The 22,354-nt window shown below is 40.8% G+C and overlaps 3 protein-coding genes and 1 non-coding gene across 7 annotated transcripts; 3 read left to right on the top strand and 1 right to left on the bottom strand.

Moving 5' to 3' along the window:
- Positions 1-264: 264 nt before the first annotated feature.
- On the top strand, positions 265-9,990 carry kri1 (KRI1 homolog). 3 transcript variants are annotated; one of them, XM_061847065.1, is made up of 18 exons: positions 265-458; positions 588-664; positions 762-864; positions 1,114-1,213; positions 1,498-1,555; positions 1,629-1,678; positions 1,799-1,907; positions 2,165-2,242; positions 3,110-3,222; positions 3,384-3,612; positions 3,883-4,053; positions 4,861-4,885; positions 5,802-5,890; positions 6,689-6,839; positions 6,909-7,039; positions 8,029-8,093; positions 8,961-9,056; positions 9,129-9,990. In XM_061847065.1, the coding sequence occupies exons 1-18, from the start codon at positions 371-373 to the stop codon at positions 9,580-9,582; spliced, it is 2,187 nt and encodes a 728-aa protein (XP_061703049.1). In that variant the 5' UTR covers positions 265-370; the 3' UTR covers positions 9,583-9,990. The 3 variants fall into 3 exon arrangements, with proteins under 3 accessions (XP_061703049.1, XP_061703048.1, XP_061703047.1); XM_061847064.1 differs by having other exon boundaries at positions 4,861-4,936; positions 9,132-9,990; XM_061847063.1 differs by having other exon boundaries at positions 4,861-4,936.
- On the top strand, positions 7,860-7,959 carry LOC133515160 (Z30 small nucleolar RNA). Its single transcript, XR_009798976.1, has one exon. It is a non-coding gene; the product is annotated as a Z30 small nucleolar RNA (small nucleolar RNA).
- A 1,061-nt stretch (positions 9,991-11,051) lies between the features above and the next one.
- On the top strand, positions 11,052-14,975 carry spc24 (SPC24 component of NDC80 kinetochore complex). 2 transcript variants are annotated; one of them, XM_061846174.1, is made up of 6 exons: positions 11,052-11,165; positions 12,395-12,564; positions 14,143-14,287; positions 14,404-14,508; positions 14,663-14,739; positions 14,839-14,975. In XM_061846174.1, exons 2-6 carry the CDS (start codon positions 12,405-12,407, stop codon positions 14,943-14,945), a joined length of 594 nt encoding a protein of 197 aa, XP_061702158.1. In that variant the 5' UTR covers positions 11,052-11,165; positions 12,395-12,404; the 3' UTR covers positions 14,946-14,975. The 2 variants fall into 2 exon arrangements, with proteins under 2 accessions (XP_061702158.1, XP_061702159.1); XM_061846175.1 differs by lacking the exon at positions 11,052-11,165 and adding an exon at positions 11,174-11,230.
- Positions 14,976-17,951: 2,976 nt separating this feature from the next.
- On the bottom strand, positions 17,952-22,072 carry s1pr5a (sphingosine-1-phosphate receptor 5a). Its single transcript, XM_061847080.1, has 2 exons — positions 21,807-22,072; positions 17,952-21,191 (listed from the first exon to the last, which is right to left on the bottom strand). The coding sequence occupies exon 2, from the start codon at positions 20,926-20,928 to the stop codon at positions 19,723-19,725; it is 1,206 nt and encodes a 401-aa protein (XP_061703064.1). The 5' UTR covers positions 20,929-21,191; positions 21,807-22,072; the 3' UTR covers positions 17,952-19,722.
- Between the last annotated feature and the right edge of the window lie 282 nt (positions 22,073-22,354).

The following is a 22,354-nucleotide window of genomic DNA, read 5'->3' as shown; positions in this document are numbered from 1 at the left end:
ATGGCATTTTAGTAATAGTTCATTTATATACTGTAGAATCTTTAAACACATGTCTACTAAGTATTTTGACAACGGGAGTAGAACACAGTATGTACTGTAAAAAACTGTACAATACTAAATGGTATGATAACAGACAAATTTTCCCATACCGTGTTGTTTTTTTGCGAGAGCAATACTGTACAACAATTAAATGTACAGTAAATAATTTCATTGTTGAAAAGAGCACTGGAGAGTGTGAGCGCCCCCTCTACAGGACAACTACGATACGTACACCGGAAAACACGTGCTTCCACTCTACGCATGCGCTAGTGTACTGCGATGCTAATTTTTGTAGCTTCGAGATTGTAAACACGTTTTAAAACTACACCGTATGATGTCTGGGAAAACAGATTTTAAAATCAACACCCAATTCGCAAAGAAGTATGATAAATACCGACAGAAGGAAGAGCTGCAGAGGCGTAAGTGTGTTAATGTTAGCTAACGCAGACTAAAACATACGTGTCCCGTGCTAACGTGGAAGCAAGTATTATTGTATTGTATTGGTGGGAGTTACGTTATCTTTGACTTTTATTTTGTGTGTTGTGCAGTCAAGGATCGATATGGAGACCGCGATATTGACGATGAATCGGAATCATCTGAGTCCAGTTCGGATGACAGCGAAGTGGTGAGCGTCGCTGTCCATATGTCAACAAGACTTTAAAGATCATTTTAAAATGTAAAAACATTCTAATCAATTCCTTGTGTTGTGTTCGACCATCTAGGAGTTGGATCCAGAGGTTGAACGGGACTTTTACAGGACATTGTCACTACTAAAGAAGAAAGATCCGAAGATCTATCAGAAAGATGCGAAATTCTACTCAGAAGGTGTTTCAACAGCAGGCACACCTTTTTTTTTGTTGAATGCGAGTGAGATTCTTCTACTTCGTCAATAGTTGTGTATACTATGAACGCAGTCAAGCATGACAAACAATAGTTCTATTGTTCCTCAAAATCAAGTGCAGCTCGTTGCTGTCAACTTCCGATAGCCAGTTAATGGCTGATACATGACCCAGGCCTATTATCAATTCTCTTTTCCCTTGGCTAAACGATATATATATATTTTTTTTTTGTCAGGTGCAGACAACACTGATGTGAAGCCATCAACCTCAAAGTCAAGAGAGAAGCCCATGTATCTGAAGGACTATGAGCGTAAAGTCATACTCGAGAAGGAAGGGTGAGTGACCTCCTAAATGTGATATTCATCATTTGATCTGAAACCCAAAATGTCTTCACGATACAACATAGACAAAGGAATAGACCTTGCTGTGCCAATAATTATGGGGAGGACTGTATTTGTGCAACTAACTGTTATATAAAAAAAAATTTGACAGATGAAAGTGTTACAGTAACTGTGAATGTGTTGGATGAGCTTTTAAGGGTTTTACAATGTGAGTGATGCATATAGTAGTGCCCTTTTGTCCCCCCTTCTTTGATGGCAACATGCATTTGAATCCTCAGAAAATATGATGATGAGGATAGTGACAGTGATGATGAAGAGGCAGCAAAAAGACGAGAAGTAGGTGTTTTCACGAGCTAAGATTGCTGCCAAGTACTTTGGGTGTGTTTTTAATTTTTGTTTTCCTTTCTAGAGAGCATCTTCCCCCAGCTACCTGCAGGAGCAGAAGCAATTGAAAGAAAGGTACTAACACTTTTTGATGTTACACTTGTCGAAATCTGTGTTTTAAAAAGAAACTCTCATGTGATAAATGCTAAAAGCACGACAGCTAACATGAACCCTGTTCGCATTGATTTCTTTCAGTTTCCGGAAGTTCATCCAAGACAGCGATGATGAAAATGATGGCAGCGAAGGCAGTGGGGAAGGAGTGTCCCAGTTGCTAACTAGGAGGATCAAAACACAGGAAGAACAGGTTAGAAATTAGATTATACCTGAAGCGGTACTTTTATGCCTGTCTCGGGGTGTCCGGGACATATCGTAAAACTCGGGTTGCCAGTACCCAAAAGTCAAGCGGCCACCGAGACATTTAAGTATAAGCAAGAAAACACAGCATGCAGTGACACCAGAGCAGACAGACTTAAAAAAACAAAACTCTCATGACCCCTGTTGTGACACTATCTACATTTGAACACAATTTCCATGAACATTTCTACGTTCGTGAATTTGTAGGACAAAGAGGAGGCAGACTATGTTGAATGGCTCAAAGGGCAGGTGGATCTTGATGGACCGGAGGAGGTGAAGGACATGGTGAGTAAATTCATTTTGATGATTCAGAAAAATAATGTCCAGATGTGCACAGCTATATAGATTTATATATGAAATAAAACATTAAAAAAAGCAAAAGAAGCGATAAACATCTAATGAGTTCTCAGGGTTGATCTCATCCAAGAAAAAAAAAATTAAAGGTTAAAACGTTTTTAGTTTTTTTTTTCCTCACAAATTTTTGCAAAAATATTGGAATCCACGGATGATCACATTTGAACATACTGTCATTAAAAACAAAAACAAAACATCAACATCTGCTCTCCGGGAGATAAACTGGGTACTCTCATGTGAAGACAAAGAAGAGAACCCCCACCCCACCAAAAAAACAAAACTCACCTACATATTAATGCTTTTTCTATACACACCTGCTGAAAGGTTTTGGACCTAAAACTCAGCTTGCATGTGAACAAACAATGGGGGGAAAAACAGATTTGTAATTGGAATTTATTTTGTTAATTTGTGTGGTTGGGATGCTAGTTCACCTCTGTTCCTGATGAGGTCAAACTCTATAGGAAATGGAGTCATTGTTTTCATTTTCCATTCAAAATAAAGTATTGTGAATGTATTCATTCATGATTACTTTTTTTCGTCCATTCTGTGATCTCACAAAAAACTAAGAAGAAATGGATGAACATCAAACAAAACCTCTTAAAATAAACGCTAGCCTGAGGAAGGGCATCCGGCGTAAAAGTGTGCCAAACAAATATGCATTCATCTGAGACGACACGCTGTGGCGAACCCTAACGGGACAAGCCGAAAGGAAAAAAGAAGTTAATGTGCATTAATGCCCTGCCCTTGTTTTTTTTTTTTTAAACTGTTGTGATCATGAACGTGTTTATGTTGTGACAGAAATACCTACGAGACTACTGGAATGACCCGAAACTGGATGAGGACGAATGTTTCCTTCGAGACTATGTTCTAAACAAACGCTACAAAGATGATGATGATGACAATGATGAGAGGTACCGAGTATTTTTTTTCTGGCTCACTTGTCTGATTTCAGTGTAGGCAGCATTGCCGCAATTCCCGCTTGGTGACGGTATGAATGTTTGTGAGAATGGTAATCTGTCTTTATGGCTTCCCATTGAACTGTGAAGTGAAACTAAATACTTATTGTTTGAAGGATCCCAACATATGAGGAGTTGGTGCAGGACGATGTGGAGGATTCCGAAGAGGAAGGCGAGACCTTCTTGCAGCGGCAGCAGGCCTTTGAGAGAAGCTACAACTTCCGTTTTGAGGAGCCCGATGCTCATCAAATCAAGACATACCCTCGTAGCATTGCCACTTCTGTGCGCTCCAAAGACGATCGCAGAAAAAGAAAAAGGGAGGAAGTGAAAGAAAGGAAGGCGATGGTATGTAAAAAGCGTCATCGTCAACATTTCTTTTAAGGTTGGACGAAACTGTGAAACTTCTGAGATCAAGAAGATACACAAAATACCTGCATCGCTCTTGAAGATGTGGGGTTCAGCAATAAATATTCTGAATTAAAGTATTCTATGTTTTGTGACTTCAAACGATGACACATCTTTGAATTTTGGGTGTGTTAATGGTGGGACATATTGCGATCATCTTAAGTTGTCAAAATGTCAGCATCCTTTTCCGTCCCTCCTCAACTTTCATAGGAGAAACAGAATAAACGGGAGCAGCTGAAGCAACTGAAGAACTTAAAGCGAAATGAAATCATGGAGAAGTTGAAGCAGCTTCAGGAGCTTACTGGCAATGACGAGCTCGCTTTTAGTCAAGCTGATCTAGAAGGAGATTTCGATCCACAACATCATGACCAGCTCATGCAGGTCGGTGCACATTCACGCAAAAAGGCACATACATTTTGGATCATTTTCTGAGTCTTTCCACTTGTTTACCCTATTCACAGTCATCTTGTATTTTTTTTATATTATAAAAAAAAAATGTCACAAATGTGCACCATTCTTTGGAAGAGGGACTTGTTGTTCTTTTTTTTTTTTAATAAGACAGGTATGCCAAAACCGTTTTTCTAACAAATTTAATATTGCATTGTTGCACAAATGAGTTCACAACTGAAAATGTAGCAAAGTTACAGAAGCAGTTAAGCCACAGACTAATTATCAATATTCTAAATATTGATTAAAAAAAATAAAGCTTAGTTTTAAAAGGGGTCTACTACAACTACTACTATTATTTATGGTTAGCACTTTACGTGGGAGGTGTACTATATTAGCAAAATCTCAGTATTGTTTGATGAATCCCTTTCTGATTGTGTAGATGAAGACAGATTATTATCATTGCAAAGACTGTTATGCATCTTGGTTGTCTTTTAATTGCTCATTGAATGCTAAAATTTCTATAGGACAAGTACTGGTGCACTTCAAGACCGAGCTGAAAAGAACGTTATTCAGAAGGATGATCTTTATTTTTGGTGGGGGCGGGGATTAGGGATGAGTCAGCCCCCCATGCATGTGCATCGCATTTGTCTAATTGGAGATCATAATAACATCATAAGCAGCTGCGTGTGTCCTACGAGAAAGTGTTTGGTCTAAATGTCACTTTATTACAATATTCATCTTTAGCTTGGATATTTTATCGCTGCATTCTAAGTTTATGAACTTGCTCTCCATTTGCAGAAATTTTTTGGGGACAAATACTACGGTGAGCAAGAAGAGGAGAAGCCTCAGTTTGAGGATGATGATGACCATGAGGGTAAACTGTTCATTTCTATTAGGTTTTTTAAATCATTCCTCTCTAATTCATTCAAACACTTTTGTAGCAATTTATTTAGTTACTAAAGTCAGCCCCACACAGACATACCTGAACACCACACACGCCCAAAAAATGGTCGCATTACGCAGTGAGTTGTGTTCTACATCTAGTTCTCATTAGTTGGTGACCATCTACAACTAATTTGACAACTTCAAAACTTTTTTTTTTCATTTTTTTTTTTTTTTAAATTAATGTTAGTAAACTTTATGGCAGATCAAAATATCACATGACTACAATGACGTTTGCAGATACTATGTGATATTCAACTCATTGCTCCCATGGTGTTCCTGTTGTTATATAAACGTCTTGACTTTAAAAAAAAAACAAAACGTTATTTCATATGTTACTATGAATTAAAAGAAACGTAGCGTTTTTATGCCACAAAAATGGATGCACAAAAGTTGGTGGTCAATGACAGGGATGTCATTGCTAGCAGCCTTTCAAATATCTCCGGCTGAATCCTGGAGAAATTGGCAAAAGATGTATAATCATGATGAAACCTAGTGACAAGGTTGTAAAAATGCGCCTTTATCGTTGTGAAACTTATTTGGGGCTCAAGCCTAACACCGGCTGTAGCAATCTGCTTTTTCCTCGACAATATTTGTGATTCAGTAGCACATAAGTGGCACATCAAAAACATGTTCCCGGATAACAATGCTAGCAGTTGCAATATTTTTGGTGGTAGGTGTACCAGAGTCAATTGCCAACTAATTTTGTTTTGTGATTGTCAGTCACATTATTGCCCTGCCCCTTTGCTTCATGTGTCTTTATATTAAGATGTTTTTGTGTTTTTTGGATGAAACAGAGCACTGGAACTGGGACACATGGACGGGAGAAGAGCAAGAACAAACGTATGATGCCGGAGAGCTGCACTGCGATGACCAGGATTTCAATGTAAGTGAATCCTTTGTAACTTGCTCCCTCACGTCACCTCCGCACGGTCACGTTTGTCTGCCATCTGCATTATGCCTCACTCACAAACCACCTTGTGTTTTGGACATGTGTAGGTCAATTTAGTAGCTCGCAGTGGTGGTTGCATGGTTGCTGTGAAAGGAAGAAAGTTTGAGTGGCTTCTCATATAGCATGGCTGACTTGCACTCAGGATTGCAGGAAAAAAATGTGCATCAGTGAGTGTAGAGTAGGTGTGAAATGGATTTGCATTGCATTTTTTTTCTACACTAGGGACAGGGGTTGTAGTTGTGACGTATGTAACTGTTGCACACAAACTTTCTCAATTGATTACTTTGCTGGGATCATTTTTCCCACTTTGACTAATGTAACTGCCCCCGCATACCACTCCATGTAGAAATGTTCGTGTGGAGGTAGTGTAATGTGTACAAGAAAAGCAGGCCTATTATTGCTGACATGTTAAGGTATGTTAGCTAACTTAATAAAGGCTGCCCGTACGACCAGGAATGTTCATATATATATATATATATAATATACACACACAGTAGGAGTTTTCACTTGACTACTCACTACTACAGTGCTGATTCCACTAGTACGGTTTACTATAGCTAAGACAATGCCAGAATCTCAATTAACATAATGAAGAATGGTGACCACTGAAGAGCACCCACAGAAGCACATTTGGTGGGTGGTGGGTGAGGTTTTAGTGAGAAGTCCACTAGCGGAACATTTTTGATGAGCTTGACAGATATTCCTGAGACATCGTCACATGTATTGAAACAGATGGATGCAGACTATGACCCCAGCCAGCACACAGTTTCTAAAAAGGAGAGGAAGAAAATGAAGAAGGCGGATCTACCTCAAATGGGCAAGAAGAAAAAGAAGTCTCACTTTGCAGAAGTGGTCACGAAAAAAAAGCCTGTCTTTGATCCGCGTAAGTGTCAGACCTTCCACATACTCTGCTTGAATGGTGCGTTCATCTGATGAATATATTTTGTTTCAGAGGAGAAGAGTTTTGAGCAGTACCTTGACGAGTACTACAAACTGGACTATGAGGATATCATTGATGACCTCCCATGCAGGTTTCGTTACAGGCAGGTCTTGGCCAATGACTTTGGTCTGACCACTGATGAGGTACTTATCAGTCTACTAGAAATGCAGTCGGGTGCTGACCTCACAATCCTAAGTGGCCCAATTGAGGGATTGCATCTAAAACCAGATGTCATCACTCACAAACTGTCCCAAAAGACATGTGATGTTGACAAATGTGCCTTTTATGTATTTCTTTTTTTTAAGTATAATTGGGCTATTATTCACCACCCTTCACAGCTGTTCATTTTCAACCACAGTCCTTGATTTACCACTCATTTTAACATCGAATTCCACATGTTAATCAGACTTTAGAATATAGTGAGAAAAATATGAATCAACAAAGTTGTCTCTTGATTGCCTGAGAGTCGGTCCCGCTTTTGAGGAGTCTACATAGGCCCGGTACATTGAAGGTTGAATGTGGCCACATCTCTATAATCAGTCTGTACCCACTTATGCTTGTTTGTTGTTGTTGTTTTTTTTTTTTTTTTTTTTTTTTTTTTTCCCCCATGCAGGATTTGTGCCTGATTTGCTGAGAATTTAAACTGCCATTGTTGGGAATGCAAACAAAATGTCACAACTTCAATATATGACCCATTCCCCACTCCAAATCAAGATTTAGCTGTATTATGCAAAGTGACAATGGGCAAAACTTTGTAGGGGAAATGCCAACTTTTTTTTTATTTTTTTATTTTTTTTGTTTTAATTCCTGCATGTCCTTAAATGACAGGTTAATTGGAACTGTGAAGTAGGTTTGCCCCCCCCCCCCCCCCACTCAAGTTGAAGGCACATTTGATGTCCATACAGCAACTGTTATCTTTTGTACATACTTAGTGAATATGAACTTTACAGTTGGAAAGATGTGCTGCAATGATGAGCCAATTAGATGACCTGGTATTGCCTCCTTCAGGAGAGAGTTCTCTGACCAGGGAATGATTTTAAACTTTAATCTTCTCTCTGAGCAGACCACACGGCATCTAACTAAATCACAAAGGCTTCAGTCAGACTTGATGATGGGCTCTTTAATTCCACAGATCTTGTCTGCGGATGATAAGGATCTAAATCGATGGTGCTCTCTGAAGAAGACCTGCATGTTCAGGTACTGTGTTAATAGTGGCGGGTTATGTATTTCTATTTGGGTCTTCCGTGAACCTGACTTAATCAGCTATCACATCACTATTATAGAAAACCTCAATGCTATTTAAAGAAAATGTAATATAGCTGTATGCAACTGCCATGTACCGTATTTTCCGCACTATAAGGCGCACCTTAAATGAATGGCCTATTTTAAGACTTTCTCCCCAGATATAAGTCGCATAGAATAGACGCTACAGTAGAGGCTGGGGTTACGTGACGCATCCATTAGATGGAGTTGCACTAAAGGCTCAATATTGATCCATATATAAGGCGCACCGGATTATAAACTGCACTGTCAGCTTTTGAGAAAATTAAAGGCTTTTAGGTGTGCCGTATAGTGCAGAAAATATGGTATATAATCTGGAGCTCTTCATCAATATTGACAAACATGATTAAAATACATCAAACCCATTGGTCATACTGATTATTTTATAGATTCATTTATTTATTTATTTTCAGATCGCTATAAATGTTTTTTACAAGTCAAGGTTGGCTGTAATAGGTTTTGGCTTGACCAGGCAGTTTTGCTAGTATCTGACTTCATGAAGGGCTAGCTTGCTGGAGTTTGCAATCAGGTCGATCCAATAACAATCCCTTATTAATGTAAAACTTCCACATGCACAATTCACGCGACCAAACCCAGAAAAAGGAACGGCAGACTTCCTGTTACACTAACGAGCAGGACTACAGTTAATGATTACTTAGAAGATACCTTCATCAAACAATTCATGTACTTCCTGGCTGGTCTTTACAGGCAAAATTTAAATGCGCGTTTGAGAAATATCTTTGCACTTATGTTGATTGCCTTTCTTTTGTTTTGATTTTTCAGATCCGACCACATAGAGATGAACGATTTAAAGAACTACAAATTAAAATCACAGAATGAAAAGAAGAAAAGAGAAATACTGTCATCTGTCTATTCTGAGTGAGTTGAGCACTGTCCTTTTCCCGTCCACGTGGCTGAAACATTTCTTAGTCTTTTTCTGATTTGAACCAGCAGAAAATATAAAGTGGCGCCTGCCAAGACTAAGATGGGGAAGAAGCGACGTGATCGTGTGAAAAATGCCAAGAGGCACAACAGAGAAGCTGAGGATGGTGACAGCTCCTCTGTGATGGAGACATCGGACAAGCCTGCACAAGCTCTTCGAGAGTTTGGGTCTGATGATGAACCAGAGGAGTTTCTCAAGAAAAAGATGAAACAAGAAGAGGACTGCCAGACATTTCCTGCTGATGAAGCGGTTCAGGTTGAAGACAACGTTAAGACAAAAAGATTGAAGAAGCTCAAGCACCCGGGTGGACATCGCAAAACAGGAACAGTCGGATTGGAAATTGGAGGCCAAGAGTTTAGCAGAGAGAGACTGAAGGCGTATGGGTTGAATCCCAAGAGACTGTTCTTCAAACAGCTCGCAAGGCAAAAACGGAAGGAGAAACTGAAAAAAATCACTGCTTAACAGAGTTTAGACTGAAACATTATGTTTTTATGGTCCAAATGTGTCAATATTGAACTTAGCGCCATTTAATTTTATACAGTGAACCAACAGGGAAATGTGATATTTACAATGCAGAGATTGTTTTATCTTTTGAAAATGTTTTCAATTGGAAAATAAATCTCTTTGGGGAAGATAATTTGGAGCATTTTGCTAAGCAATTTCATTTTGATGGATGAGCAACTGAGTGGGAATAGTTTGTCATTAAAAACATAACTTCCAAATGTTTGAAAGTGCCATGTTCATCTGTTCAATTGCATGCCAGTATAGAAAATAATGGAAGCCATCACACCTGTAAAGAAGACGACAGGCTCTGTGTACCAGAGATGTGTGTTTTGGTCTGAAAGGTGCAAATAAAGACATTGTGCTGAAGCTGCCAAGAACTGCACTGACATGGGCTGAAAGGCCACTCACTGAGAATGAAGCCATTACTCGTAAAGAAATGTAAAAGACAAAGAGTTTGCAAAAACACACTAAGACAAAGATCTTAACTTCTGGGGAGATGTCCTGTGGCCTCATGAAACTAATATGGAGTAATTTGGCCAGTGACGTTACAGCTGGAGTTTCCTTGGGGGAACAAAAACTGTCAAAAATTCTCCCACTCTTGTGGCATTTAAATTATTTTGGTGGACCAGAAACAAGAGCGGTTTTGTCTAATTTGACTTCAGACTGCGAGACAAATGAGATGTGTTTTTAGCCCAGTCTTCCTTGGCAAATTATTTGAATTCAGCAAAAACGGGGTTTTTGAGCATGCACAACCCTTTTAGGGTCGTACCACTCCGTTTTGATCTGAATCAAGTCCGGATTTTGCTAGTCAACTGCAAAACTTTCATTTAGTTTTTCAAACCATCCAGAAGTCAACTTGCTAATGTGCTTAGGCTCATTGTCCAGTGCCAGAAGCCAAGTGAAAGTTTATTCTAAGTAATTTTTGTGTGAATTGAAATGCATTATTTTTTTCTAATTCTGGTTTATTCGGATGAACGTGCACCAGGTTTGGTATTTAAAAATCATTAGTCATAGTTATCTCTTTCAGACCTATATGTTGATCTGTAATCTTTGATTTTTGAGGACAATTAGGATAAGCGGTACAGAAAATGGATGGATGGATGGATCATTTTAAGCATTTTACTAGTCACTGGGATATTTTATCCACTCTTCTCGGTCCAGCTGCTGCATTTGATGCTTATGCTTATGTAGAAAAAAAGATATATTTCGGTTGAATGAATGATCTTCTGTACTGTTACATGGGAAATGTCACAATTGAGTGTTGTTTTTTTTTTTTATTAATTTGCTACAAAATAAGTCATCATGAGGACACCAGACGAGAAAACATATGTAATCTGGTTGTATTTCTAATTTTTAGGCGTGTGTAAATTAATGGGATTTTTGTTGGGGGATAAAATATAACCTGCCTTCCCACGCCTGTGCAACAGAGGGCGATAAGAACACCAGTCCGTTCAAGTCACCCACTCTTGCACAGCAAAGAAGACACTAAATCTCCCGGGCCCCGTAGTCCATATTTGAATCAAGAAAAGAAACACACCCCGGTAGGTTCTAAAGTACAAACTTTGCTCATCTTTCCTGTACACAAAAAGCTATATTGTTTTACTCGGTAAATGTTCACCCAGTAATGTTGCTTTAGTGTTTGTGTGTCGTAACCGTGTCCCATCATGGCGATGAAAACAAATGTTTTAAAATGTGCCGCCTCCGCCCGGTATTTCGTCTGTTTTGGAAGTTGTAGCAATGGGCGTTTGTGTGCCTCAACTGCCGTCATTTGTAGAGGCTAATTTGAAAAGCATTTCACTGCCTTGAGTGTCACACTGGCAGGTCACTTGAGTATGCGTGAGTTGGAACCGAGAGCAACTCTTCACAATCAAATAAGAGCTGCTCTCGGTTAAACCGTTCCCCTTCAAAGAACAAATCTTTTTAACAGACGTACTGAATCCATTTATGAAGTTATCTGTTATTTAAAACTTGGTCAAGTCAAGAGAAGTCAATTTTGGCTAAAGAGTTGTGGGTACAGATATGTTTTCAAATGCAAAGAGTAAATATTGTTAGAAAATTGAATACACCTCTAAGTACAGATACTTGAAAAACTTACTCAAGTACAGTTAGTAAAATATTTGTACTTAGTTACTTCTCACCACTAATAACTTGTAGACTTTACCTGATCAGGAGTTGCGGATCACTGATCGAGTTAAAAAAAAAAAAAAAACAAACATAAACAAACAGAACTCTCAACAATCACCGATCTCATCACAAGATGGCGCAGTGTGTCTATTTAAACGGTTTGTTCATTTATTTTACATTCTTCTTTACTGCATGTGAGTATCTTAAAGTATTCTTTCTGTAGTACAGTAATTGAATTGACAAGTTAAAGCCCAGCAAACATAAAAGACAGAATGCGAGGAAAAAAATGCACCATTTTATTGCAGCAGGCTGGCCAAATTTGTCTTGTAGTCTGGTTATGACATTGTGTTGTCTGTCCCACACTGCCATATCTTTTTTTTAATAACTTTATTCAAATATGACAGAGTACTACATCAAAAGACATGCAAAAAGGGTCAAAAGAAACTAGGTTTTGAATTAAAATATACTGTGCACAATGGCGACAAGGCGTAAATGTCTTGCGGAGCCAATAAATGACATCATTGAATGGCTCGGCGAATTATGACAGTAAAGCCAATCCAGTATAAAATGATAATAATGGGCCGATACCGATCAGGCCAATTAGATCTGTTTAAAGTCTAATAATTTGTGTTTTCTCTCTGTTCAGTATCATCAAGATGTCAGGGGATCAAGCTGAAGACTTTCAGGAGACTTTGGATACCCTGGTGGGCATCAGCAGGGCTCAACTTGATCATCTGAATCTCGTGGAGGACAAACAAAAGGCCTTTTTTGATCAAATGATGGAGACCAGGCAGACTGTGACGCACATTTTAAAAGGCATGGATACATACGTCATGACTTGTGTAACGACTCTATTATATTTTCAAGCCTGCGTCTAATTGACCTTGAATTCCAAGTTCCGACTTGGTCCTTCATACAACCCACCCTCAGTGTTCAGCTACCAAATATCTGCTGTTATGTAGTCACCGTGCAAGTTTATTCTCGAGACAATACTGTGGACAATTCTTATCTCATCATTACAATATTCAGTGATGAAAATCCTCCGGATTTTCCCGGAATTCTGGATTTTTTAATTTTCATCAAAATTGCTCCAGAAAATTGAGGAAAAATTGCCTAAAATTAATCCGGATATTAGTTGACAACATTGAACGAACATGCGTTTGAGTTTGTTGTTTTGCTTTCACGAGTGTAGCCGTGTTGAGGCACTAGTAACAGAAATGCCCCTCCCCTTGTCGCTTATTTTGTGTGGTCTTGACATTAATTTATGTGTTTATTTCATAAACGTTAATTAAACAAGCCTACTCCAAAACAACCGGTATTTATCCGGAAACAGGAAATGCAAGATAACCGTACTGAGCAAGTACGAAAGCGCATGTTCAGAACTGCTTCACATAATGCGAGGGCATTTATGTCGAAAGTCATTAACATCATGAGCCATGTCAAAGGAAATTCAGTTACACCAGGGGTGCTCATTGCGTCGATCGTGAGGAGGCAGTGTGACGGTGTAAAAAAAAACAAAAAAAAAAAAAACAGACTATCATCCACCTCGTCGCTTGATTCAGGTGTGGCCAATACCTCGAGCGCATGCACATAGAGGCCCGTTGTAGCAAGCCGGCCTCCTATTTACGGCAATCCCGTGGTGCGTGCCCCCCACAACAATACGTCACGATTGCTGACAGGAATGTTTGTTCCAATGTATCGCGAGCTTGTTGCCACGAACGCCGATTATGTTGAACTAAACTTTCAGCATTTTCAAAACATTGCGCGGAGAGACCGTTCGTGTTTATTCCTAGATAGGCCAGTGCATTTTACTTTTCTTCAGATAAAGTTTGTCAGATTTATTGGTGAAAAATTTTAAAGACCGTTTTATATCATGTTCTACGAATATCAGTTGAAACTGGAAATTATCATTTCTGAGTTTGAAATTTTACTTTTCTATTTTAGTTATGTATTTCTTTATTTAATTTTTAATTCACAGTTATATTAACCCAGTAAGTTATTTTAAGGGCATCCCTAATCACACCTGCAACTTTATCTGCGAGCATGACTGACCACACCCGTACATTTTTCAAATGTGAGTGACTGTGTGTAAGGAAGTAAGTTTCTTTCGGCTTGTCCCGTTTCTTTTTGGGTCAGGACTTAGAAATGTTACTTCCATTTTTGTCTGAATTTGGTCCACAGATATCGCCATAATGCACCACAGCCATCCATTTTTTCAAAAATTTCTAACCCTAACCCTAACCCTCTTTTTCTTTATCTTTTTCTTTTCTTTTCTTTTTTTTTTTTTTCTTTTCTTTTTTTGTGTGCCCCCAGACCCCCTAGTAGTGCTCATATTTGTATTTTCAGGAATTTTCAACAAAGTCCACTTTCATCTCTAAATACTGCAACTCTCAGATTTGATTCAGGAAGAGGAGAGTATGGGCCAGATGCTTGCTGACAAGGAAGAGGAGAGGAAGCTGCGGGTGAAAGAAATGCAGAGCCTGGATGAGGAACTGAGCCAGGTCACTGCCAAGAGTCACATGATGGATGCAGAATTAGAGTATCCTTTACACGCGGCCAATTTTTACTACATAAGAAGATTTAGAGGCTCCCATCTCTGGCTATAAAAGCTGCGACGGAACATTTCTTTGTTGGCGTCCTTAACCACTTCCTCAGGGCTCTGCAGAGGGAGTTGGAACAACTGAGGAGCTCGGACAACGAGCTCGCAGCTCTTGAGAATGAGATTGAGGACGACACCTCTGAGGTCATCCCGTCCGCGATGTGAGTGTCCATGTCTGTGCTTGTGGAGCCTGTCATCACTTCAATTACCATTTACGTTCTCCAGAATGCTTTTTTTTCCCTTTCGTCCATTAGTTTTTACTTTGGAACTTAAGGAATCCGTTTCAATAGATTTTTTTAATTCTTTGCTCAACAGACACGTTGCAAAGCTGTACTCCCTAGTAACCAAGATCAAGTGGGACTATGATACAGAGCCTCACATCCTTAAAGGAGGTACTGAATGTCTTGTGGGGGGATTTTTTTGGAAGGGAGGGGAGGGGAGTGAAGTGTGGGTCTGAGGCTGTTGTTATAACCACGTTTCTCTGCTTGCAGTGCATTATGGGTCAGATGTAGCATCTCCAATCCACATCAACACTTCTGTGACATCTCGTAGGGACATAGCTGACAAGTTATGGAACTTTGTGAGCAGTGATTGGTAAATAAATGCATTTCTGCAACTTTTCAGATCAGTGAGGAATGTTTGTCTTTCGCAATCAACACCACTACCAGAAAAAAAAAATTTTTTTAAAGGTGAAATCCAGTGCCTTGCATGTACACTGTATCCAGTAGGTCATGTAATATGTACCCTATTTTGACAATGTGATGTTAAATCCTCTCTCATTTAATAGTGTTTTCAGAAGATTTTTATCGACAATTACGAATTTTTAGGGGGCGCTGCCATTTTCGCCAGTCACATGACCTTCGTGCGCGGATGTGACTTGTACCGTGCCGCAACAAAGGCTCGATTACATGGGACACCATTTATGCCTAGCTCTGATTTTTCAAATTTATCCTCATCTGATGAAGAAATTGCAATATCGGTTGATCGGGAAGATGGAGGAATACGAGTTAGCATGCCGGAGTCTCGTTCCTTATCGGAATTAACCAGGACCCGGCGTGGCGGCTACGGTTTGGCGTGCTGCGCGATTGAGCTTTCCACCAGCAGCCCGGTCCCAAGCCCGCCCGGGAAGGAGGACGTGCGCATGTGGGTTTCAAGTGGGAGGTGTCAGAAAAGTTACCACAGGGATAGCTGGCTTGTTACGGCCGAGCGTTCATAGCAATGTCGGTTTTTGATCCTTCGACGTCTGCTCTTCCTCCACAATGCGGAGGAAAAAGGTGTGAGTGACACGTGTTATGCGGGGGACAGACACCCCCAAGCCGGCTTCCTCCATCTTCCCGATCAACCGATACTGCTATTTCTTCATCAGACGAGGATAGACCCGAGAGATCAGCGCTGGGCATAAATGGTGTCCCATGTAAACGAGCCTTGGTTGCTGCACGGTACAGGTCACATCCACGCACGTAGGTCATGTGACTCGCGGAAATGGCAGCCCCCTGAAAATTTGTAATTGTAGATAAGTCTTTTCAAAACACTGTTAAATGAGAGAGGATTTAACATCACATTGTCAAAATAGGGTACATATTACATGACCGATTGGATACATTGTTCACGCAAAGCACTGGATTTCCCATTTAAAACCCTCTGTTGACCCATGTTGCATTTTTGCACATGGTACATTAGGGCCCCTTTTCCAGTTTACCGACTTAGAATTTGCCATTATTGACCATTGTTGTACAATTTCAGATAACCTGGAACCCTGCTTGGTTAACAAAGGGTTTTAAAAACTTCATCATGCAAGGCCAATGTGAGCCATTAGGTGTCGCTCTGTCTGTGGAATGTGCAAGATGTTTTGTTCATTATTATTGTGTTTGTCATTGCTTACTTTCTGTTGTACAGACCTTATTCTGCAATTAAATCTTTTAAAAGAAATAAATATTGTTGTAATGTATTCATATTCTATTCTCCAGCCTGGAGACTGCTGTTTAAAACATTTATTTTTCAGTTTTATTGCTCTCCCACTTGAAGAAAAGATATCAATGCTATTCTAGAATTAATTGGGAAAGTTTTTGATTAGATTGAATTATAGCAAAGTTAGTAATTTAATTATGATTTTAATAATTCATGTACTTCAATCAGTAATTTATAGTTGTTTGCTATTAACTGGATCAATTCACTGACTAATCCAAAGCATTTGTGAGGAAAGATGATCATTTTAATAGTGAAAATCTGAGACCCATTTTTTTTACTAGTTTGACAAGTGCAGGCTATGAAATGGCGTCCACCTTCAAACTTCGCATTCATCCAAAGCACGGGTGTCAAACTCAAGGCCCGGGGGCCAGATCCGGCCCACCACATGATGTTATGTGGCCCACAAAGTCAAATCTAGACTTTCCATTTCCATGACTCTTGTAAAAATCTGTACCAAAATTTCAAATTGGCAAATATAATAAATGATCAAGTAGAGATATTACAAGGAGTTTTATGTTACCAAACATGAATAGTTGAAAAACACGTTACCCATGATTTCTGATTCGGATTCTGGTTCATAAATTGATTATGTAAAACATGATGAGACGATTGAACATTTTTATTGTTTCACAGTCAAAACGGCCCTCTGAAGGAAACCCGAACTACAACGTGGCCCATGAGAAAAAGGAGTTTGACACCCCTGATCCAAAGAATTCCATACAAAGTGAGCTGGTGGCCCATTTTTAGGAATAAGGGTGATGTGCAGAGCTGTCGGAACTACTGTTTACAGGAATAAAGTGGATGAGCCACACAATGAAGTTAGGGGGAAAATGTAGCCTCTGAAAAACGAAATCCCCGTGGACTGTGATTTCTGCAAATGACATAGTAATCTGGAGTGAAAGCAGGAAGCAGGTGGAGGAATGAAGACTAGCAAAAGTTAAACAAAATACTGTACGAGTGACCAGGATGGCGAGGGAAGCATGAGGCTGCGGGGAGGAGGAAGAGTGAGGGTGGAGGACTTTAAATACTTGGTGTTAACAGGGTTAGGGTTAGTGCTGCGGGGAAGTGTTGAAACAGGTGGAGGAAGGTGCCCAGTGTGTTATGCGACAGAAGCGTTAAAGGGCAAAGTTTATAAAACAGTGGTGAGCCCGGCCATGATGTACGGATTAGAGATGGTGGCACTGAAGAGACAACAGGAAGCAGGGCTGGAGGCAGAGGAAATGAAGATGTTGAGGTTCTCTGTTGAAATGAGCAGGTTGGATAAAGTTAGAAATGAGCTCATCGGAGGGTTGGCCAAGCCTAGATGTTTTGGAGACAAAGTCACAGAGGGCAGACTTTGATGGTTTGGACACATCCACAGGAGATAGAATCAGTATATTGGTAGAAGGGTGCTAAGGATGGAGCTGTCATGCAAAAGAATGAGAGGAAGACCAAAGAAAAGATGATGTGGTGAGGGAAGACTTTAGAAGAATTTACATTAATGTTAGTCCATAATGTGCCACTACAGTATGCTTAGATGGAGGGTCTGCTATATTTAGAGAATATTTTAGTTCATTTTTGAAAATATTTGTTTCATATTTTTGCTTCAGATTTAATTGATTGTAATACTCTTTTGCAGTAGGTTTTCAGGACAATGTAAAGAGTTGTTTTTTTAATCAACTGAAATTTTAAACATTGAAACCATCACTTGACACTTTCACTTGAGCAACATGTGCAAATATCAATACAAATAGTTTATTCAGTGCAGACAAAAATGGACATAACTTAATAATTTTACATTACAAACAGTTCTGATAAACTCACGAGATGCTACATATTTACAAAATACACACTGAAAGAACAAAATGTTTTCTATTTCTGCTTATGAACACATGTGATGAAGAAAATGCTGACTTTCTTTCTGTTGCACCGGTGAAATGTGTCTGAATGTTAACAGTGCGGCCTGGAGGTTGCTATTGTGTTGGACATTATGTGCTTTTGCAGGGGGGAAGACCATTGAAATCATGCAAACTTTGTCCACTAACAAAGTTCTCAAAGCTTCTCTCAAGCCACAGGATGCTGTTGTGCCATTTGAGTCCATTAACTAAAACTATGTGTACTTTAATTCCTTTCAGCCACACAGCATCCATCGCGATACATTAAAAGGACCCCCAAAGATGAAACCCAACCATATGACGTCTTTTGTGTGTCTCGGGACTGCTGAGTCTCTGATGTTGGCTGTGCTTAGGGGGGTGGGTGGGTGGGGGGGGGGGGCCTCTACCCTGCATTTCTCCTGAACAAAACTCAGATGGCAGAAATTACATGGTTTTTGGCTACAGAGGTTGGGTGTGGATGCTCCGTGCTAGCGACAACATATCATTATCTGCTACACAGGGAGCGGAGATATGGGTAAATCTCATGCGCTGGCTTTAGTTACACTCTTTTAGATGGACAGCGTAATGGGCTGTAATTTATGCGAAACATCTGCACAAAGTTGAACGCTTCCATTTTCGCTTTTTGCGCCAAAAGTAAACAGTGGTGAGATCAAATGGCATCCGCCCAGAACTTGATGAACGCTGGCCTTGTGAGGGCTAAAGGAGCTTTCTGAAGCATTAAAGTTGCTTACAATGGGATTACATTTCCACTGTCAAGGGTTTTGGGGAGACAAAAACAAACAAAAAAAAAAAGATCTGTCCTGGTCACATTTTCCCCTCTGTTTGGGTATGGGGCCAAAAGGAGAGCTACGCACTGAAGGCTGTTTATTGTTCATGTAACAAAAGGATTGGAAAAGGACAAACATAACATGTTGTTATAAAAGAGCAGGAAATGTGAGGTCTCCTCTATTGCCGTCATATTTGCTGCGCCTGCTTTTTAATACAATGGCAAGTTACGATGTTTTGTGCTGGTAGGACGTCACACTGTTAACACGACTAATACCGCAATCGGCTTTTGACCTACACGCACCCACAAGCCATACTGTGATGAGCTGAGCTGTGCAATCATTTGAATCCTGTTTTTGTAAAGACGTTTGTTTCTATGTGCCCTGCGATTGGCCGGCGACCAGTTGAGGGCGTACCTGGCCTCTCACCCAAAGACAGCTGGGATCAGCTCCAGCAGAAATTGAATGGATAGTTGGATGAATTGACCATCACCTGTGGAGGCACGGACGTCGCAGCTACATACAGTAAGAGATTACTTACAAAACTAGGTACGCTAAGGTAAGTTTAACCAATTGTTACCTCACTATCACATTCATAGACGAGTAATACCAGAAAGGCGGAGTGCAACACCATTCTTGCTGTAACTCCTGACATACGCATTCGTCCACTCCCATCACAACAGGCGCTTCGGTTTGAAAACGTGCATCCTGCCTCAGTCAGTGGTCATACAGTATTTCTTCTCATGCCTGCTCTCACGCCAACTGAGCGTCAGGTCTTGGACAGTTTAGGGAAGATAGCTTTTATTGTAGAAGGTGTAAAATTTCCAGAAGAGACGGTGGTCTCCAGTCCCTCCAGTCTGTGAGAAGCAGCGTCCGTCTTGCTGGTGCTGCACTCCAGGAAGGGCACCCCGATCTTCTTCACTTGTCCGTCTTTGGTTAAAAGACATCGGCTGCAGAGCAGCCGGAGGATGGCCCTCCGCATGTCCTTGCTGGTCAGGGTGTAGATGATGGGATTGAGAAGGGAGTTGAACATGGCGATGCCCAGGAAATAGTCGGCCTTGAAGAGCACGTGACAGCTTTTGGTCGGGCAGAAGAAGTCCAGCAGCAGGAGGATGAAGAGGGGCAGCCAGCAAACAATGAAGACTCCCAGCACGATGGTGACGGTCTTTAGCAGGGCCATGTACTTCTGGGACTTGCGGCACAGGCCTTTCCTCAGCGGGCCGGAGCCGAGACGCTGGGTGTTGGACTTCACGATGCGAAAGATGCGCACGTAGAGTACCACGATGGACATGAGGATGGCGATGAAGACGGTGACGCAGAAGAGGATGTAGCTTTTGGCGTAGAGCGGCAGGACAGTGGAGCACTGGTCCAGCCGGCCCATGCAGTTCCAGCCGAGAACGGGCAGGACGCCCAGCAGCACGGACAGCACCCAGCTCGCCCCGATCAGCGCGAACATTCGGCCCTGCTTGTCGCCCTGGTAAGGCTTCATCCTCACCATGGTAACGTGGCGCTCGATAGCGATGGCCAGGAGGCTGATGACGGACGCCGCCAGCATGATGAACACCCCCCCTTCCCTTAGGAACCACAACACAGGGGTCATGTTTAATGTGTTGGCACCAGATGTCATGAGGTTCACCATGTAGGTGAAACCTGCCAACAAGTCGGAGAGAGTCAGGTTGCCCAATAGATAGTACATGGGCAGATGGAACTTTTTGTTCTTCCAGATGGCCACAAGCACCACGGCGTTTTCCACAACGATAAGCAGGCACACCAGCAGAAAGGCAATGGCCTCCGGCTTGAGTCCTTCCTTGTATTTGTTCTCCTTCAGCTTGCCCGTGAAGTTGTAGTGCTCGAGGATGACCGCATTGCTCTGGTACTCCCGAAACATCCGAAGCAGGTTTCCTGTCGAGGGCGACATGCCCATCTCGGATGGAGCTGCCGCAGCGTAAGCGGCGTGGAGAGAATCTGTCGCCATGTTGCCGCTCTCTTGCTTTACTTCAAGGCTTTTTTTGGATAAAGTTTCAAAAATTAAATCCTCAGATGTGAGGTCTTTGAGTCCTGTGATGGTACATTGTTGTCCTCCATGTATAGAAAATAAAAACAAGTGTCCAGTGGTGGCATGCAAGTGTTCCCTTTGATGCAGTCCAATGGGATTTCCTGTGGTTTGGGAATCTTTTTGCCCGAATCACATTTTTTTGCAGTGCCGAGACTTCACACAAGGTGGCGATGTGAGCCAAGCTACACAGGTCAAGAGAAGAGAAAAAGAAATAATTTAGCATAGCATTCCACAATTAAAAAAAAAAAAAAGCCAGGAAAAGGTGTCGTGCTTTATATTTAAAATATTTCTCTAACTCCATTTTAGCAATCTCATACCAAGTACAATAAATAATAATCATGACGGGGATAGCCATCAAAATTTGAAAATGACAGCTAACCACTGTAATAAATTCACATTGCTGGTTAAAAAAAAAAAAAAAAAAAAAAAGCATCCGAGTTGCGGGTAAAAAAAAAAAAAAAAAAAAAGGACCAGTCTGAATTTTGAACAAATCAATGTTTTAAACAGGCGAAAATATTTCAATTTCAAAAGATATGCTCCGTTTCAAAAGTTTTTATGATAACCGTCCTAAACATAAAATTTATGAAAATGAATTGGAATAGAGACTGATATTTATTTTTTTTTCTTTTTGGGGTGGGGGTCGGGGGCTACGAATGACGAAAAATGTCATAATTAAAATACCAAACGGGAACGACGCGGGCGAGTTTGCGTCAAGCGAGTGCGGCCACGCGTAACAAAACCGACAATGACATCCTGACCAAGTCACATAAAACCGAGCTTTTCAAGTTTGTCCATACCTGTAAAAATAAAAAAGGAGAGCGGGAAAGTGCGAAAAGTCCAGCGGCTTAATGACAAGTTGCAATCCGGGGAAGACGTTGACGAGGTCCTCGCACGACAGCGATGTGAGTGGGAATGACGCGGGCCCGGGGCAGCGGTCCACGCCGAGTGGGCTGTTCCACTCTCTGCGGTGCCCTTCAGTCATTCCTCTCTCTCCCCCGCCTCGACCCCCCGTGGGAGTTGTTTTCTCCTCTTTGGCCTACAGTGACGCCATCAGTTGAATCCGCATTTCGAGATGTGACGTTTTTTTTGTTTTTTTTTTTTTTTTTCCCATCTCAGGTGCCCTCGGTCGCATCGTTTTTGGCACTCCTTGCCAAACAAGGCAATTACGACAAAATGCCAGCTGGCCAAAGTAGAATTGTCATACAGCCTTTGTCTCTTCTCCCCCCCCCCTATTTACATTATCAAAAGTCAATGAATATTTGTTGTAATTTAGTGATCCCCCCACCTCCCAAAAGTTGTTTGATTAAAAAACGCATTGATTTTTATGTCATTAACTGGTTTATTT

The sequence above is a fragment of the Syngnathoides biaculeatus genome, chromosome 16 (assembly GCF_019802595.1).
Source record: "Syngnathoides biaculeatus isolate LvHL_M chromosome 16, ASM1980259v1, whole genome shotgun sequence".
NCBI classification, from domain to species: Eukaryota; Metazoa; Chordata; class Actinopteri; order Syngnathiformes; family Syngnathidae; genus Syngnathoides; species Syngnathoides biaculeatus.
The sequence above is the reverse complement of the archived record's forward strand: the minus strand, read 5'-3'. Positions and strand labels throughout refer to the sequence as shown.